The sequence below is a fragment of the Mustela erminea genome, chromosome 7 (assembly GCF_009829155.1).
Source record: "Mustela erminea isolate mMusErm1 chromosome 7, mMusErm1.Pri, whole genome shotgun sequence".
NCBI lineage: Eukaryota > Metazoa > Chordata > Mammalia > Carnivora > Mustelidae > Mustela > Mustela erminea.
The window spans coordinates 22,351,141-22,369,950 of record NC_045620.1 but is presented as its reverse complement, the minus strand read 5'-3'; the positions used below and the strand labels follow the sequence as shown (position 1 = coordinate 22,369,950).

The following is an 18,810-nucleotide window of genomic DNA, read 5'->3' as shown; positions in this document are numbered from 1 at the left end:
TTGGGCAGACCAAGCTCTTGTGACTTCAGGAAACGCCGTCCAGCAGAAAAGTGGGGAGATAGATGTCTGGAAACCTCTGCAGTCGGAGTCTCAGGAAGGCACCAAGAGCAGCTGCTATGAGGTGTTTGAGACATCGTGTGTCTTGTTCATCATAGAGCCAACAGTACTGGATTGTATACTTGCAATTGGCAAAGAGAGTAAAATCTAAAGTGTTCTCACTACAAGAAAAAAAAGGTTAACTATGTGGGGTGATAGGTATGTTAATAAACTTGATCGTGGTGATCATTCCACAATGTACTCATATCCCAAACCATCAGGTTGTACACCTTAAATATATACAATGTTTATTTGTTGATTACACCTCAATAGAGCGGACAGAAAAAGAAAGAAAGAAATGCTTGGTAATACTAAAAGGCAATAAATTAAGTGTTCGGAGGTGACAAACTGGGAGTGGGGGGCAGAAGTCACGGAAGGTTTCCCCAGAGGAAGGGATGTTGATTGAATTTTGAAAGATGAGTATGTAGTGGGGGAAGAGGCTTTTCAGGTAGAAGGACCTGCACAGGGGAAGACATGAAACACAGCTTGTCCTCGGGAGGGACTGCAGAGCCTTGTGTCTGAGTCCTGGGATTTGACCACAGTTGAATTAGGAAAGAGTGCAAAGACCAAATGGTGAAGGGTTGTGAAGACCAGCCTAAAGGGTTCATGTTTTCTCCCCAAGTGCCAGGGAGCCAATGCGGGGTTCTGAGCAGAGCGGTGACACAGACCCTTGTTATAGAAAGATCTCTCTGTGGCTGGTGTGGAGGGGGGGTTATTTGGGGGCAGGGGTGCAAACAGGAGAAGGAGCCATGGGAGGAGGTTGGTGTAGTCAAGTAGTAGTTGGTGTAGCAAAGTCAGGAGATGCAGAGACTGAGCCAGCGTGAGACAGAGCGATGGGGAGGATTCATCAGACTCAAAGGCTGTTCAGGAGAAAGTTTGGGATGTAGTGTGGAGTGAGGAGGAGGCCAACATTTGGCTCTGGGGGCTCCGAGAGCCTCACCCCTCTCCCTTTCCCCAAGGGACCTGCCTTGCCGGTCTAGAGTCTGACTGACCTGGAGAATGGCGCCGGAGACAGGCATCTCCAGATCTGGTCGCAATGGATCCGGACATTATCTCCTTTGGTCATAAGCCAAGTCTCACATTAGCTAGATGGGTCACTCCCTGTATCTAGTCGTTACCAGAGCTTGTCCTTACCTAGGGCTGGAGGTTACCTGCTGCCAAATGGACTCTACTTGGTTCAAGACATCCCATCCTCTTCCAAGGTCCTTCCTGTAGCCCCAGCTCTCTGCCTGAGGGCTTTAATATTCGGAATTTTGAATTATATTTCCCTAGTTGATTTTAGTTTTCTTACATATACAAATGCTTGAATGAAGTTCGGGTATTGTTGTTTTTTTTTTTTTTTTACTTATTTATTGATTTTATTTTAAAATAAAAATAGTACACGGTCTTCTTTTAACTAAATGCTTTATTGATGAGGAATCATTTATGTTGTTGAGTATAGCTGTGATTCATTCATTTTGAGGCTGTGTATGACTATACCACAATTCATCTATTTATTTGTTCATTCTCTTGTCAACTGATTGGATTGTTGTCAGGATTTCTGCTATTACAAACAGTGCTGCCCTGGATATTCTTGTGCATTTCTCCTAATGCTCTGCCAGATGTGGTTTGGGGATCAACAGCCTTGGCATCACCTGGAAACATGTTAGAAATGCAGGATCTCAGGCCCTGCCCCAGAGTCACTGAATGAGAATCTGCCTTTTCACAAGATCCCTGCATGATTTCTGTGTACAGTGAAGTCTGAGAAGCACTGGCTGACCACACACGGGCATGGGCATCTCTGGGCACACGTGTGCCCAGACTTTCTTGTTTTTGCCAGTCTAATGGGTATGAAGTAGCATCTTATCATAGTCTTGATGTGCCTTTCCCTGATGACTAATGAGGTCACTTCTTGTGTGTTTACTGGCCACGTGTTCCTCTTCTGTGAGACACCCTGTTGGTGTCTTTTGTTAGTTTTTCTTTTGGACTCACTCCACTCAGCCCCTACTTTTATACTTGCTGCTCTCTCAGCCTGAGATAACGTCTCCTTTCACTGCCCAGTGTCAGTTCTTCCAGGAAGCCCTCCCTAACTGCTGCATGGACTGTGAGATTCTTCAGCCTCATAGGTAGGAAAACTTGGTGATGTGGTCCCTTCATTTTATCTCCTTGAGTCTCTTCCTCATTGAAGGGACTGCAAACCAGAATGGCTTGGTCCCTACAGAGTTAATTCTTTTTTCAGTTTAGTTGCCATGATTTAAATTTAGGAGATTTTGCATTAAAAAAAAATGAGTTGCTGATTTCTCTTTAAAAAAAGAGACAGAGAGAGGGAGAGAAGGAAGATGTGGCCTTACTGGGTCTCCTTTCCCCCATGGCAATAATCACCTGGCACTGGGGAAGGCCCTACCTACCAGTTCCCATGACTTCGTGCTCACAGCCTGCTTACATGACTGTCCAGGCCCTATGGACTTTAAATTTTGTGACCTTGCCTACGCACACCAGTGTTTACTCCTCTAAATCTCTCTCATCTTTCCCTGCCTCCCCATAACTATATTCCTGACCCCATTCAGACCTTTACACCTCTGTCCTAGACTGTTACACATGCCTCCCCTGACCTTCCTTCTCTATTCTTGCCGCTTCTGATCCACTCACCATGTCACAACCCCACTCAAGAACCAGCAATGGCTCCCAATCACTTTCCCAGGCACAGCCTGACTTTCTTTAAAAAAAAAAATAATTATTAATACATTATGATTGTTTCATGTTCACAAAAAACTATAGAGAACAGTATAACAAACTCCCAGGTACCCACCACCCAACTTAAGAAATAAATCATTTCAGGGTGCCTGGGTGGCTCAGTGGGTTAAAGCCTCTGCCTTCGGCTCAGGTCATGATCCCAGGGTCCTGGAATCGAGTCCACTATCGGGCTCTCTGCTTCACAGGGAGCCTGCTTCCTCCTCTCTCTCTGCCTGCCTCTCTGCCTACTTGTGATCTCTCTCTGTCAAATAAATAAATAAAATCTTAAAAAAAGAAAGAAAGAAAGAAATCATTTCAAGGGGCGCCTGGGTGTGACTCAGTTAAGCGTCTGACTCCTGGTTTGGGCTTAGGTTGTCATCTCAGGGTTCTGAGATCGAGACCCACGCGGGGGCTGCACACTCAGCGCGGAGTCTGCTTAAGACCCTCTTCCTCTCCTTCTGCCCCTCCCCACTGCATGTATGTGCGTGCGCGCCCACGCTCCTGCGTGGCTAGCGCGCGTGCTCTCTCCCTCTCAATTTTTTTTTTTTTTAAAGAAACCATTTCAAGTGCATTTGAAGTGTTACATTCCCTTCACTCTTTCCTTCAGGGTCAGTACCAATTTGAATTTGCTATTTATCCCACTCCTGTTTGTGTTTTTACACTTGTTTTACATATGTGTGTGTCCCTAAACAATATATAGTGCTGTGCTGCATGTTTTCATATGTTCAATATCTGCCATCAAACTGTTTTCCATCTGCAACTTGCTTTTTTAATCCAACAATGTATTTCTTATTTTTTAAAAAAGATTTTTTTATTTGAGAGAGTAAGTGCACATGTGCGAGCAGGGCGAGGGCTAGAGGGAAGGGGTGAGAGAGAATCCCAAGCAGACTACATGCTGAGCGCATAGCCTGAAGCAGGGCTTGATCTCATGACCTGAGCCCAAATCATGAGTCAGATGCTCAACCAACTCAGCCACACGAGTGCCCCATATTTTTTTTATTTTTAAAAAATTGTATTGAAGTATGGAATTCATACAAAGAGTACCTAAATCATACGTGTACAACTCTTATTTTTCACAAACTGAATCAACAGTGTGTTTTGGAGATTTATCTTTATAGATGTGTGTGACTTATATTCACCTATTTTGAAGATCGTGGCATGGAGAATTTTCCACTGTCTGAATTCGTCATGTTCTATCCAGTCTCCCGATGATGGACAGGCAGGTAGTGTCCAGCTTTCCACTATTACAAATGATATCACTTGAACACCTGTGTACAAGTCCCCTGGGAGCCCTGTGTGAGGTGTTCTGGAGGGCAAAGCCCACGCGTCTTTAACCTGACCACATAGTGCCAGGTTGCTGCCCGGCTCCTGGGTCTCACAGGCTCCCAGCTGAGACAACAAGGTCCTCCCAACTGTTCCAGGCAGTTCTTCTCCCTACTGACACCCTGCCCAAACCTACAGTCACCTCTTTGCTGGTCACAAACTATCCGTCTCCTCCCCCTCCCACCCCCCAGCTCTAAATTCACTTCTCCTTCCAGGCCTTACTGAAGCCACACCTCCTCCAGGGAGCTCTCCTGGGCAGAATTAGCTTTCATGGTGTCATCTCCTCTGAAGACCTCCTCTCACCACGGTTGTCAAGGTCCACAAAAACAGAAACAAACCTGTACCAAACACTGGGAATGGTGAAGGGAGGTAGCGATGGACTGGTAGGGAGTGTCAACAGCTGGGGCATACAGCTGATTGTTCTGGGCTTTGATGGATGAATAGGAATTTGTTGTGAGGAATTTGTTGGGTGGGAAGGCATTGCTTGCACAGGGAAAGGCAAAGAAACACTGAAACAGGTTTCTGGGATGGAGATGTGGGCAGGCTGGGCACATGGTGGATAAGACTGGAAAAATGGGCTTTGCTCGGCTTTGAACACTACCCTTTACACTCATCTGACTCTCTCTCTGCATTCAACTAGCATTCTTGGGAGATGTGGGAACCAGTGAGGGTGAGCACATCCATTGGAAACCTATGAATGTCAGGCACTGTCAAGAAGCTTACATCTATTATCTCTTTGGTTCCTCAACCCAAGTTGTGGATACTATATTCGTGTTGTCCTGATTTTACAGGTGGAGGGAGGAACTGAATCTCAGAAGGGGCAGTCTCTTAGCTATGATCACAGAGCCCCAGAAGTAGGATGAGTACACAGTCCAGGTCCATCGAGGGATTGTTTTAACTCCCCTGCTGCCATAGGAGAGAGAAGGCACCTGCAGGAAATGGGTCACCAGGACGGGGCACACGTTCCCAGGCACAGGAGCCCCAAGTCCGAATCCCAGGATCCTCCTGACTTTCACGGTGTGGACCTGGGCCAGTCTCGTCCAGTGTGGGCTTCAGTTTCCCTCTTCCAACGGGCCGGAGCTCGTCAACACAGGTTCCTCCTGCCCAGCTCTGTAGCCTCGGGTTCCACGTTCCCGCGCTACTGCAGCCCACGCTGTGTGACCTTGTGCCAGTAGCCTGCACTCTCTGGGCTGCCAGCCGGGGATCTCTAAGCGTTCTTCCGGCTCGCGACCCAGCGTCGCTGGCCGCGGAGACCCTCCCCCACTCCTCCGGGTTGCGGGGGCGTGGGTGGGGGTGGGCGCTGGCAACGGCGCGCCCCCCCACCCTACCCCCCCAGCCCCGGGTCGGTGGCCGGATCCGCGCCTGGTTTTGGACTCAGCCGCGCCGCCCCCTCCCCCGCGCGCATCTCCCCGCCCCCCGCCCCCTCCCCGACGCTCTCGGGGAGCCGGGGCCGCGCGGCTCCTCCTCCCGCAGCCGCATCTGGGGCGCCGCGCCGGCCAGAGGAGAGGCATGGGGCGCCCGCGGGCCGGGGCCGGGGCCGGGGCCTAGGCGGCGGACCTACGAGCGGACCGGAACAGCGGCGGCGGCGCAGCGCAGCGGCGGAGCGGGCCGGAGGCGGCCGAGGCGCCCGGCGCAGGTGAGGGCGCGGGGGTGGTGCGCGGTGGCCCGACCCCCTTTCCGGGGCCGGTGCGCCCTGTCCCTTGGCGAGACCCCCAATCCGAGTCTCCTCCCGGACAAACATCCCTAAACCGAGGGGCGGCGCTGGCGCAGAAAAGCCCCCTCCCCCTGCCAGTTCTGTCTTCTTAGCCCCCAATCCGAGGGGGCGGCTCTGCGGCTGGAAAGCCCCCTTCTCTGGGTGCGAGCCTCCCAGTCTAGGTCTTCCTGGACCCCCCAGACCGGGGGAGGGCGGCATGCCTGGGGCCCGGAACCCCCTATCCAGGGCCAGACCCCCCATTCCACCTCTTTTTCCCGCGGACTCTCCCATGCCAAGGGGCTGCCAAAGCTGGGGAGCCCCTCGTCGGGCCCTACCCTCAATCCGCAGGGCGGCCAGGGGGTCAGGCAGACCCTTTCCCTGCCCACCAGCCTTGGAGCTAAGGAGAGGGAGGGCTTTGCCAGCCGGCCAGGGCATTCCTCCATTCAGCCCAGCTGCCTCCATCCCGCCTCAGTAGCCCCGGGAGCCTGCCCAGCCAGCTCCCCCCTTCCCGAGCTCTTTTCCCGGACCTGGCATCTGGGGAGGGGGTGGGGGCAACCCCACCCCCCAGCGCTGCATGGCGCCCCCTCCCTGTTTGCGTACCGGGAGGGGCCGGGCTGACCCGGGCACCTGGGCTGGGGGGGCGCTCACATGGCCACGGGAGGCCCCCACGTGCGGCGCCCCGCGGTGAAAGGGGTTCGCAGCGTTCGGAGCCGGTGGCAGGTGGACCTGCTGGCCGGAGAGGCCAGCTGGGTCCAGATGTGCCGGGCCTGCTGGGAGGGGACATGTGCTACCTGGACATATGATGATGGCCCCTGGCCTCTTTCGACCGAACCTACCAGCTCTGATCCCCCTCCATCGTTCCGTTCCTCTATGCTTTCGTTTCTCTCCCTTCTTCTTCCTCAGAGCTGCCTGTGTTGCAGAGGGACGGGCAGCCAGAGACTGTTGATGTTGTGGGGGGAAAATGAAGTGGGGAAACGGGGTTATGGGTTGGTAAAGGCCAGTTACAGGGGAGGGGAGTGAGGGGATGGATGGGGTGCTCTGAGGATGGAAGCCTTAAGCTTGGAGGGCAGTGCTAGTGGGTTTTCCTGCACCCCCACCTGCCTGCAAGTGGAAATGACAGAGGGGGAGGGGGCCGCGGTCCCCAGCCCCAGGAGCCTTGAGGGGTCTGCCTCTACCCCCATTGCACCTAAGCTCTCTCAGCCTAGCTCCCTGGGGTCCTGGCTGTCTCTGCCTCTGTGCCCTCACTTGTGGAAGGGGGCTGTGTTTTCTTCCAGGCTCAAGGTGCTGGAACGGGCTTGTACGGGATCATCTCAGAGAGTGGCTGTTGGAGGAGCCCAGTTTCTGTCCCACAGAGGCAACTGTGGGCTGGCTGGTCCCAGGGTAGCCTGAGGGGCCTGAGCCAGACTCCCAGCGGCAGCAGGGCTGGGTGGGGCCGCAGAGCTGGGTGACCGATTGGTGGCTGGAGCGTTGGGAGCCACTGCCAGGCCCCGAAGCCGAGCCGAGCTGGCTGTTGGAGGCCAGTCAGCTGCAGATGCGGAGTGTGCTCCCAGCAGCTCCTGGAGACACTGGCTGTGCACGTGGGGGCGGGCTTGTGTGTGTGTGCGTGTGCCTGTGCTGTGGGAGGGGTGCGCCAGGATGCCTGGGTCCTCCTGGAGCCCAGAGACAGCGACTCGACTTCTGTGAGTGTGCCCATGGGAGATGTCCATGGCACCCTCCCTTCGTCCATCCGTCAGAGCCTGGACTAGGCCTGTGCTGGGCCCTAGGGACACAGGGTGATCTAGTGTGGCCCGCACCCTCAGGGAGTCGCTGTTCTGTCCGGAAGCAGGGGGCAGGCAGGCTGTACCAGGCGCTGGGGGTGGAGTGCAAGGTCCCGACGAGAGAAAGTGTGGGGTAGAACAGGCCTAATGGCTGAGTTTCATGGGACCCAGGGCAGCATCCGGCTGGTCCCAGCTGTGAGATGGAGCCGCAGGTCTGAGGGCTGTGCGGAGGGGCGAAAGGCCGCCTGGCCGCTGAATTGGTGCTTTTGAAAGGAGGCTGAAGGGCACTTGGGAACTAAGGATGGATCGTGTACTCTGGAACTTTTGTAAGACTCCCTGACGAATTGGTCGTACCAGGGGCATCTCGTTAAGTTCTTGCGCAGTTTGTGGGCCCCTGGCTTCTTAAATGCCGGTGCTTCTGTGGGATGGGAAGCTTCTGAGGAACTCCGCTGGACACTCTGTGGGACAGGAGCAGTTGTTCTCTGCGCTTCTATAACTCTGTGATGAACTGATAGATTCACTCATTCCAAAGATCATTTAAAAAGTAGCATCATCTGACTATAGTGCATTTAAACATTTCCACTTAAACATTCTGAAACGCGCATTAATAAAATCTCGAAGGTGGATTTTTTTTTTTTTTTTTTTTTTCAAAAAGCTCACTGTGGGTATTCAGGAAATGCCCACTGCTCCCAGAATGAAGCCTAGCTTCCTCCCCACACCAGCCCCTCCCCTCTCTCTTTGGCTCTGGTCCCCCTGGCCTGCTTTCAGTTCCTGGAACAGGCCTGGTTGCCTCCAGCCTCAGGGTCTTTGCACACACCAACCAGTTGTCTGCCTGAACACACCTCCCCACATTTCCCTACTTAAGTTCTACTCATCATCGAGATCTCAGCTTAGGCATCACTTCCAGACGAAAGCCTTCCCTGACACCCAGGCTGGATTGTCTCCCTGTCCCCGTCTTCCCAGCCCCCACGGGTTTCTGCCTTCCCTATCCCAGTCACTGTTCCCTATTATCACATGCCTCTCCGTACAGCTGGTGTGGAGAGGAGCAGGGTCACGCTTGCCTCTTCATGCCATCCCACTGGTGCTAAGGACAGGTCTTGGCTCATCCCAGGCCCTCAGTCCATTTCTTTGGCTGAATGAATGGACGGACAAGCACCACTGGGGCATCCTAAGTCGAGGGCTGGGCAGTAGGACGTGGTGAAAGCCTTGGCTGGGTCCATTCATCAACATGACCGTCCGTATGGGCTCCTGCCTCCAGCTGGGCCTGCAAACTCCGCAGCGTTTAGCTAGGCTCTGGGGGGTTATAGGCCCATGGCCTTTAAACCCCCAGTGTGTCTATGGGACCCCAGAGGCTCTGCAGGAGAGTGAGGAGCCATGCTTGGGCAGGAGCCTATGTCTTTGGGGGTGTCTCCGGTGGCACTTATTTCTGTCAACTCATTACCTACATCACCCCCTGCTTGCTTTCCATTCAGGAGGTCACCAGCCTGTCCACTCACTTGTGCGTTTCCTAATGTTCCTTTCTGTCTTTGGGCCCCCAGGGCTTCTGGACACCTGCTCAGTGTCTCCTCCTAGGCATGGAGACAGAGTCAGACCTACAGGGCCCTGCTCTGTGAACCATAGTCATCCCGCCAGGCCCTTCTGGTGGTGGAGGCTGGTGCTGTCCAGTGCTGGGAAGGGGCATGAGTTTGGGCCCAAGGGAATTGCTTCCTGCCGGACATGCACTAGATCTAGAGTGAATTTTGGAGGATTCAGAGGATTTAGGTAGATAGACAACAGCGGGAAGGACCACGTTGCTGAGGCCGGAAAGCAGCCACCGGAGGCTGGTCATGGGGGTGGGCAGTGTGCGGGGATGGTGAGTATCCTGTTGCTGCCTCGCTGTGTGCCCCTGGATGTGGCATGTCCCCTCTCTGGGCTCCCTTGATAGGTAGGGCACAAGCTTGGACCTTGTGATCTCAAAGAATTGCCAGCCTCCCAGTGTGGAGTCTGTAGTGCTGACAGCCCAAGAAGGGATTCTCAAGGTCCCTAGCTCTCTGTTGGGCATGTGGGGAGCCGGGATGGGGCTTGGTTCACTCTCAAGGCTTTGGAGGGCAATGTGTGTTAACACCTGGGGCCGGGATCAACGGGGCTGCTGCTGAGGCTTAGCAGTTTCCTGTAACACTGGGCCCTGTCAGTTAAGGGAGTGCAGGGCTGGCTCCGTTGAGAGGGGCTCCCCGTCGTGCAGACTCTCACTGCACCCTTTTTGGGAAAGGCTGTCCCTGATGAGAGGCTTCCCGTGTGCTGGACCAAAGACAGGCCCACTTTTGACTTCATCAGACTCTTGTGGGGGGGCCCTTTAAGACTCATGGGACCTGACTTCCTTTTGTTGTGGCTCATGGAGGTGGGAGGGGTGCATTCTCTCCCTCTACCTTCTTCCACAGTGTCTCCTGGTGGCTGCAGGCCGCCAGGACTGAGGCCTTCAGGGCACGAACAGCACTCAGGGTGCAGAAGATATTGAATCTCGGCATCTTCCCACCACCACCAGGGGTAGGAATGAACAGGGATATTTTGTCTCCATTTGACAGATGAGGACACTGAGGCTCAGGGATGTTGGGTGGTTTCCTAAGGTTACTCAAAGCGGGGCAGAAGGTGAGCCCATAGCCCGGGAGCCCGGGGGGTGCCAGCACACAGGAGCCTGTCGCTAACTGATGGCACATCACTTCCTGAGCCGAGGAGCGGGGCTCTGGATCTCTCTGTGCTGGGTTTCGCAACGCCGCCTCCTCCCCGCCAAGCTGTCTGACGTGGCCTTTTCAAAAACCCAAAATGAATGGAAGCAAATTTTGTTTGGAGAATTTTGCTACACCCTTCACCAGGGCTGGTTGCAAAACCAGGCTTGGGGATCCCTGATACTGCTGCTGCTGATCCCAATAATGGCAACGGTGTCACTGGCTAACACCCACTCGTGGAACAGAGCACTGGTGACCAAGTCCCAGGAGCCACACATGGTGCCGGACCCTCCGGTTAATGAGCACCAGCTCTAAGCACCTTAAATTCAGCCTCTCCTTTAGTCCCATGACGTCCTATTACTATCCCCATTTTACAGATGAGAAGACAAGCACAGAGGGCTGGAGTTGCCCCAAGTCCCAGAGCTGGCCAAGAGGCAGTGCCAGGATTTGAGTCCAACCCAGTTAGAGTCTAGAATCTGGTCTCCGCCCACATTTTGGATATGTGTTCACCAGCAGTGATGGGGGGGGTTGGTATGTAGAGGTGGGCATTGGGCCACGGGAATTAAATGTGGCAGACCTGGACCCTGGCTTGGGGGAACCTGGCCGCTCGCTGGAGGCAGATCGTGGCCAGAACTGAGAGCAGGCTCAGGAGTGACCTTGGATGTCATCGGTTGCTCTTGGGCCCCACCAGGGCTTGCTGGGTCTCCTGGCTATTAACAGGAGGAGCGCCATGGCCCTTCCCCATAAATTTGCTCTTCATGACTCACAGCTCTGGGAGGTGGCCCATCCATCAGGCTCCAGGGTTGATGGGAGGTGGCACAGGTGCTGAGGGAGAAGCAGTGATACAGTGCGACAGAGAGGGAACAGGATGCTGGCATCCTGGGACCCATTGTATCCAGCCCGGCACGGGGACTTCAGAGGAGGCAGCAAAGCAGACATGGCATTTGTCCACCTTCCTTCCGCGTGAGAGGACCTGAGCAGGTGATTCGTCTCCTGGAGTTTGCTTCAGAAATGACTAAAGCCACATTTAATACGTGAGGGGGTCATCTTTAGAAAGCACACGACAACGTGGGCAGGTTCTGTCTTTGATCATGCAGAAATGGGGCAGGCATCCTGCCGTATAAATGGAGTATGAGACCACTTATTGAGTGCCTGCTGTGTACCTTCACGCTGTGCTGGGCCCCCACCACAGGGGCTCCGAACCACACCCAATGAAGTATTTGTGATTGCACAGGAGGGGGTCTCTGTGCCCCCAGATATGGGCCGGGGAGGGAAAACTAGGCCTCTGGGTTCACAGGTTTTTCTTTCTGCGGTGACAGATGAGCCTGCAGTGACAGGGCTGGGTCCAGGAGGCTTTTGCTTTGAAGCTACCGGGAGATGGGGGTTTGGAATGACTGGCGAGCTGGTTTGCTGCTGTGTGTCCCCTGTGGAGTCCCAGAACCTCTCTGGGCCTCGTGGTCTCCATCTATTTGTTGAAGTGCTGGGAGTTAGGGCTCCACGGCTCGCCCAGCTCTGCTCTCTGTGGCTCCAGGAGTAAACTGAGCTGAGATTCCCTCTGGAAGGTGTCAGGGAGCCCCCACGGGCCTCACCCCTGACCCTCGGCCCAGCTTCCCACCTCTCCCTGTCCCCCAGGCCCAAGCCAGAGGGAGGGAGCCTGTCCTTCCGCCCACTGCGGGCTGACTGCGCGCAGTGACGCAGCAGCCGAGGGCTCTGGAGCGCAGCTTGGAAACGGGGATCCGGGTTTGCTGAAGACAGGGGAGAGAAGGCTCTTCCCACCACCCCCAGCTGCCTGCCTGCCTGCCTGCCTCCCTCCCCCGGCTGCCGCCAAGCCCCGGCACCTCCTCGGCACTGCCAGATCCACTTACAGGGTGGGAAGCTCAGCCGAAGAGGGCCCCAGTTCACATCCCAGTGTGCCGAGGCCTTGCCGTGTGGCCATGGCACGCTTGCCTGCTCTTCTGGGCAGTGTGCACCGTGAGGACTGGGCTTTGGGATCCAGAGGCTGGCTGGGCAGTTAGCAGGGTCCCCTGGGACCCAGAAGGAGCTCTTCTGCCACCTGTGAGCTCCATGTGTGCCCCCCGCGGTGCAGGGAGCAAGGTGCTGTGCTCCTCTCCATTTTCCATCCCGGGAAACTGAGGCCACACAGCAGGTGAATGGTGGAGCCAGGATGGACCCCAGGTCTGGGTGACTCAGGCATCCAGGCGAGAAGGCAGACCCCAGGCAGGAGGCCAGCTGGGTCATTGTGAACCTTCTGGTGCCTTCTCTGAGTCTCGGTTTCTGCACTTGTGCAATAAGGTTGTGGGGAGGTTGGGGCTGCCCCAGGCCATCTCTGGGTCCCCCGCTGCCACTGCTGGGAACTCTGCGCTTCCTCACCGACCTCCAGCTCCCACCGTGGAAGCCAGGGTGTGATGACAGGCAAGGAAGTGTCGGCATCTCGCAGCTCTCCTTCGGGGGGAGCCTGCCACCTTTGGGGGGGTGAGAGATTCCTGGAGAACTGGGCATATGCGAGTTTTTCCAGGGATCGCCTGCATGGGGACAGAGATAGGTTGGCTCTGGGCAGTCGGGGGTCGGGGTGGGGTGGGGTGGGGACTTGGCTTCCTGCTGGGCCAGGCCCACCTTTGCCTGTCTGTGGATCTGCTCCTTGTGTGTCTGGTTCATCACGGGGCTCTGGGAGGGTGTGGGCATAGGATGGGAGGGTAGGGCCCCCCTCGGGCCCCCTCACCCCACTGCATGCGTGTTGGGGGGGGATGTGGGTGCAGAGTGAGTGTGTATGTTTTATGTGCTATGTGTGTATGGGGAGCGTGTGAGAAATGAGCGTGGGAGTGTGCGTGCGTGTGTGTGAGTGATGTCGCCTCCATTCGAGCCAGGCCCTTCGTGTATCGTCAAGTCCTCTTGACACTGGGAGGCAGATGGTAATATCCCCCCTTTCTTCTCAGTGTTCATGCAGCAAACACACAGGACGTGCCGGCTCTGTGCCCAGAGCAGGTGTGGGGCCCGTGTCAGTGAGCGCAGCTCCCGGGCCCGGCCCCACAGCACCCACGGTCCTCTCGGAGGCCAGTGGTCAGGACATCACCTCCCACGTGAATGTAAGCTCCTGTCGAGACAGGGGCTGCTGCTATCAGAGACAAGTACAAGGAGACCTAGTCTGCGGGGCAGGGAGGGTCGTCCTGAGGAGGTGATGATCGACCTGCCACCTGAGAGCCAGAAGGAGGGAACTGGGACAGAAAGGCCCCGTGCTGGGCAGCAGGGGAGTGGGAGGGTCAAGAGCCTGGAGAGCAAGGGGCTCCGTGGGAGGTAGAATCAGGGCCTGGAGGGACACAGGTGGGCTCTTGGCACAGGAGGAAGCTGAGGCTCAGATGGGTGAGGCGGCCTGCCCAGGTAGGGCTAGAAACTTAGCCAGAGGGTCTGCCCTGGTTGTAGTTAGCAGAACCTTTGACTCACACGGAGTCCGACTTGGGACCTCTTGAGCAATCTGCCTGAGGTCCCCCAGCAAGTTAGCATGGAGTGAGGCCTCCTCTCGGCAACCCCCCCCCCCCCCCGCGTGGATGCTTCCCGTGGAAAGAAACTGAGGAGCCACAGAAGGTTCTGGAGCAGGGCAGACCCATAGTGCTCTCTGGGCTGACCATACCCCAGGCCTTCCCAGCACTGGCGTGGAGTGTTGGCCATTTGCCTGCTTGCTGAGGCTGAGGCCAGAGCCAGCTGACCTCTGCCGACCCAGTGTGTCACCATCCTCTGCTGACGGTGGATGGGCTGGGGGCGCAGGCAGTGGGCAGTGATGGGCAGAGGACTCCCTGGCCAGCACCTCTTTGCCAGGCTGGGTTTGACTGATGACAAGGCCATTTCTGGAGGCCATCAGGGAGGCAGCCTTGCACCTGGAGACCTTGGGATGAGTCTGGGGTCTCAGCTGTAGAGCCGACACTGGGCTCCTTCCCTGCCTCTGGTCTCCTTCTCAGGCATCTTTTGGCTCTAGCCTTCACACCTCTGGCCAAGATGACTGTCTCAGCCCCCTCCCAGGTCTCCTGCCCATATATGGTGTATACGCAGGCCAAGTGATTGATGGAGAAACCACGCCCACCCCCTTACATCTCATCGTGAGTCCTGAGCAGTCAGTGCCCCTGTCACCTGCCTCCGTCCCCCCCTCCAGCCCTCTCCAGCCCCCGGTGTGCTCTCACTTACAGCTCAGCTGAATGAGTTGGGAGTCACAGAACACACAGTGTCCTCTGGCCCCCAAACCTTCCCATTCGGCTGTTCCTTCTGCCCAGAATACCCTTCCCCAAAGTCCTTGCTCAGTAACTCCTGTTGGTTACTGAGCACTCAGCTCAGGCCTTGCCTTTCCAGGAGACTTTCTCTCTCATCCACATGAGTCACTCCTGCCCGGACTCCAGAGGCCTGTGCTCTGTGAAGTCCACTTATGTGTCTGCCTCCCCTACGCCTCCAGACAGGGGCCAGGCTGGTGCCCCTTGGCACCCCGCACCCCCCTGCAGTGCCTAGCCTGGGGCCTGGCACACAGTGGGTGCACAGCTCGTGAGTGTCAGCTGAACACTGCGGTGCCCCATGGCCAGAGTACAGCCCCTGCAGGGGCCGGGTCATGTGACAGGTGCCTCAGATAGGAGCTCAGCCCCCAGGTCCCACTGGGACCCCTCTGCTCCTCTCCTCGGGGACTGGGAGTAGGAGCAATGGGCGTGAGCCCATCTGGAGTGATATGGGGCTGCCTTGGGCTGGGCGAGCAGGAAATTGCCTGGTCGGTTGCCTCATTTTAGCTTATGGACCCACCAGGGCATTTTTTTTTTTTTTTTGCCAAAAGAGAGTCAGAAGAAGCCCGACTGTTTGAAAGGAATAGATTTCTTGTTCTTTAAGCCCCTGAAATTTGGGGGTTTGTTCTCAACGCAGTCTAGTCCGCATTAACTGTTATAAGGATCTACCACGTGCCCAACATTATTCCAGGCTATGGGGACAATATTCCGCCACGGAGGCTCTCGTGAGAACTGAGTGAAAACCGATGCGGAAGCCTCCGCTCTGTGGCGGCACATAGTAGACGCCACCGGTTAGCCGAGCTGTCTCAGATCTGTTCTCCTCCTAGACCTGCTGCTGGGTCTCCCCCACCCCAGGCTCACATCTGGGTTCTCTCCCCCAGGGTGCTAACTGTTGTGAGGAGCAGCCTCGCTGGGAAGGCTGAGGTTGGGAGGGAGGCATCTCTGGACAGACAGGGGTGGGGGGGCCACTAGAGGGGAGCCCCTGCCTGCCCAGCGTGGGAGCTGGCGAAACCGCTAGAAGCAGCTTCCCACTGCTTCCACCTTTCTTCCTCCATCGCAGCGTCCGCCATCTGCATTAGTTAACCTGTCGCTACGTAACACATCACCCCAAAAGTTAGTGACTTCAGTCAGTTGTAAACATTTATTAGCTCTCTTTTTCGCACATCCACACACGCAGGAGCCGCTCAGAGGGGATCTGGTGTAGACTCATTATCCGTATGTTAGCCAGAGTTGATGCCGACTGTCTCCAGTAAGGCCTGGGCCAGACCTTGCGTTATTTCTCTCTCTGATACCCCCAGGTACTATGGGTGGCAGGAATCGCTGTCCCCTACACGTGGGGAAATAAGTCACCGCGCGGGAAAGTGACTCTCGGTCCAGCAGGCAGCTGGAAGAACTGGGATTTGAACCCAGACCAGCTAGCCTCATGGCCTGCGCTCTTAACCACTATGTCATCCTGGCCAGGGTGAGCATGAATGGGTTGGGGAAGGAGACTCTGGGAGGGCCTTAGTGACCATTTAAAAGTGAGGTGTTAATAGCAGCAAGTATTTATGTCCACCTGTTTTAAAGAGCGAGGCTTTCTTTTGTTGTTGTTTTTCCCCTCCTGTTTTTTTTTTTTTTTTAATTGAAAGAATGAAATTGAGGTGACAATTGCCTCAGCCCTGAGGACTCTGGGAAGGCTTTTCAGAGCCACAGGCCGACCGCCCTGGAGTGGCCACCAGCAGACCTGTCCACCCACAGGAGGAAGTGAGCCGACTCTGAGCGGTCCTGGCTCAGCTCACCAGCTAGGTGACCTTCAGTAAGTCACAGAAATCTCTTGGAGTCTCAGTTTCCCCATCTGTTCCCCATGGGATAATGGTGTCACAGCCCATCTGGAGACTTGGTGTCAGAGTGAAGTGAGGTCTGTGTGTTAAAGTCCTGAGGACAGGGCCCAGCACATAATAGGTGCTCAAGAAAAAGCCACTGGTATTGTGGGGCTCTCTTATGACCTCCCCTGGCCACATGTGCACACACTGCGTCCTCTGGCCTTTCCTTCCCACACTCCAGTCCAGGTCAACTCACAGGTCAGCCTGGGCCTCCTGGTGAGACCAGCACACAGAGAGAGGGGGAAGCTGAGGCCCAGAGATGACTTGCCTGAGGGCCTCACTGGTAGAGACGGGACTGAACCAGAGGCCTGGACTTGGAATCTTGTGCCTTGTTCCACTGTCTCACCCTGAAGGGTCCTTGGGAGAACCTTAGGACACTGAAGGCATTGCAGTAGCTCTCAGACTGCCTTGGAGCCAGGACCCTTGGTCCTCGCCCCCTCACTGCCCTCAGACCCCCACGTGACCCTGTTGAGTTGCCTCCCTCTCTGTGCCTTTCCTGCAGCAAGGTGGTGGGGAGAGCCTGGGCTGCCACGGTCCAAGGCTTCTCTCCCAGACCCACCTCTGGGTCTCCCTACCCCAGGCTCACTTCTGTGTTCTCTACCCCAGGTCCACCTCTGGATTCCTCTCCCCCGGGCTCACTTCTGTGTCCTCCTCCCCCATCCCCCACCTCTGTGTCACCTCCCCCAGGCCCCTGCCTCTGTGTCCCCTCCTTCCTCTGCTGTCCTGATTTGTGCTTGGCCCATATATAAAGTAGCAGCTTTTAGGTTGGAAGTCAGGTGATGGGAATTTCCTGCTTGGAGAGGCCCACCCAGGCCCACCCCTTACTGGGGACCCAGAGTGGCCTCTACCGGGGGTAGTGGCTGTGGGTCTGAAGACAAGAGCTCCTGCAAAGATCCTCCCAGCGCTGTAAGCCCACTGTGCCCCCCACTCCCTCCCTGCGTGTCCTTCACTGGGGAGGAGATATATTTAGACAAAATGCTCCATTCTGTGCAGATTCCATATCCACTGTGCCTGTCCGGGCTGGAGGAGGCAGGGGCTATGAGCAACCTGGTACCTGGCATCTGGGCTGCTTGGAGCTCTGGGGCCAGGGTGGTTGGACCAGAACTCTTCCCTGCGGACTGTGGATGAGTCTTCCTCTCCACCTTCCTGTCCCTTTGAGCCACATCTCTGACCCTTGGCCTCCAAGGCGCAGCCAAGCTCAGTCATTTGCTCCTCTGCCCCCCACTTTCTAAGCCTCTCTGTCCTCCTGGTCCCTCTCAGCAAGCAGAGTGCCTTCTGCCTTGTATAGTCAGTCTGCTAACTTGTATTTTGTGTCTGCTGCGGGCCAGGCCCTTGCTGGAAGCCGGGGATATGGAGGTGACTAATAAGGCCCTCACAGTGACCACATCCCAGGCTGGGAGGCAGGTCCCAGGCCAGTAGGGCGACATCAAGATACTTGTTGCTGTAGCAAGAAGCCCTAGGACAAGGGACACTAGGGCTGCCGTGGTGATCCGGGAGGGTCCCCTGCAGGACCGGTGGTCCCAGGGGAGACCTCTAGGTTCAGAGGGAGTGAGCCAACAACTGGAGACAGGGCAGATGTTCCTGGCAGAGGGAACAGCACATGCAAAGGCCAGGAGAGGCGCGAGAACCTGGCTGCGCTGGAGAGAGTGGAGAGCAGGAAGGCAGGGAGGAGCTCGGTCTTGCTGAGCCTCAACCAGTCTGAGGTTCTTGCCCCCTTCCTCCTGCCCCAAGCACCTGAAAGCTGGGGGACCACTGTCAGCAGGCCAGTGGCAGGTCTGGTGTGAGCATGGCAAGGCGGCTGGTCAGTGGCTCCCCCCGCTGCCACCAGGCTGGCTCTGGCTTGCACACCAGATGTGCTGTGCCCAGCTGGGTGGGAATCAGAAATAGCTCACACGTGCTCAGCACTTGGTAAAGCAGCTCCCCCCCGTTCTCGGCGCATTTCATCTGCACCCGAGTCAAGGACAGCTCAGTGCTTGCAAGCTGGGTGACCTTCTCCCTCCGTTTATTAATACACCGCCCACTTGGGGCTGCAGGCAGAGCTGGGAGAATGCGTGTAGGGTGGCAGCAGGGGTGTCCTAGACAGGGGAAATGCCTAGGGGCTGGAGGCTGACACCTACCCACTAGAACACTCACTGTCCAGCCAGATAAATCCCAAAGTACAAAAAGGGGTGTAAAATTCCCTGGAATCCACCTCCCTGTGGTGCCCATCATTAACATTTTGGTATCAGCCTTCCAGATAACTCTCCAAGTTGATCTTCCCTGGCAGATGGATTCATTCATTCATTCATCAAATATTTGTTGAGTGCTCACTCCATGCCAGGCCCTGTGGCGAGCAGAGGGGGCAAGACAGAGTCTTAGAGAACTCAAAAACACAACTGAAATGGGGATGAGGTCCACAGAGAAGGAGGTCTGAGT

The 18,810-nt window shown here is 55.8% G+C and overlaps 1 protein-coding gene across 1 annotated transcript in view; it reads left to right on the top strand.

Moving 5' to 3' along the window:
• The first annotated feature begins 4,506 nt into the window (after window positions 1-4,506).
• LOC116596193 (translation initiation factor IF-2-like) overlaps window positions 4,507-18,810 on the top strand; it is a 57,683-nt gene continuing 43,379 nt past the window's right edge. Inside the window, exons 1-2 of the mRNA XM_032353311.1 lie at window positions 4,507-4,514; window positions 5,176-5,767. Coding sequence (XP_032209202.1) covers window positions 4,507-4,514; window positions 5,176-5,767 — 600 coding nt within the window. The remainder of the gene's footprint in view (window positions 4,515-5,175; window positions 5,768-18,810) is intronic.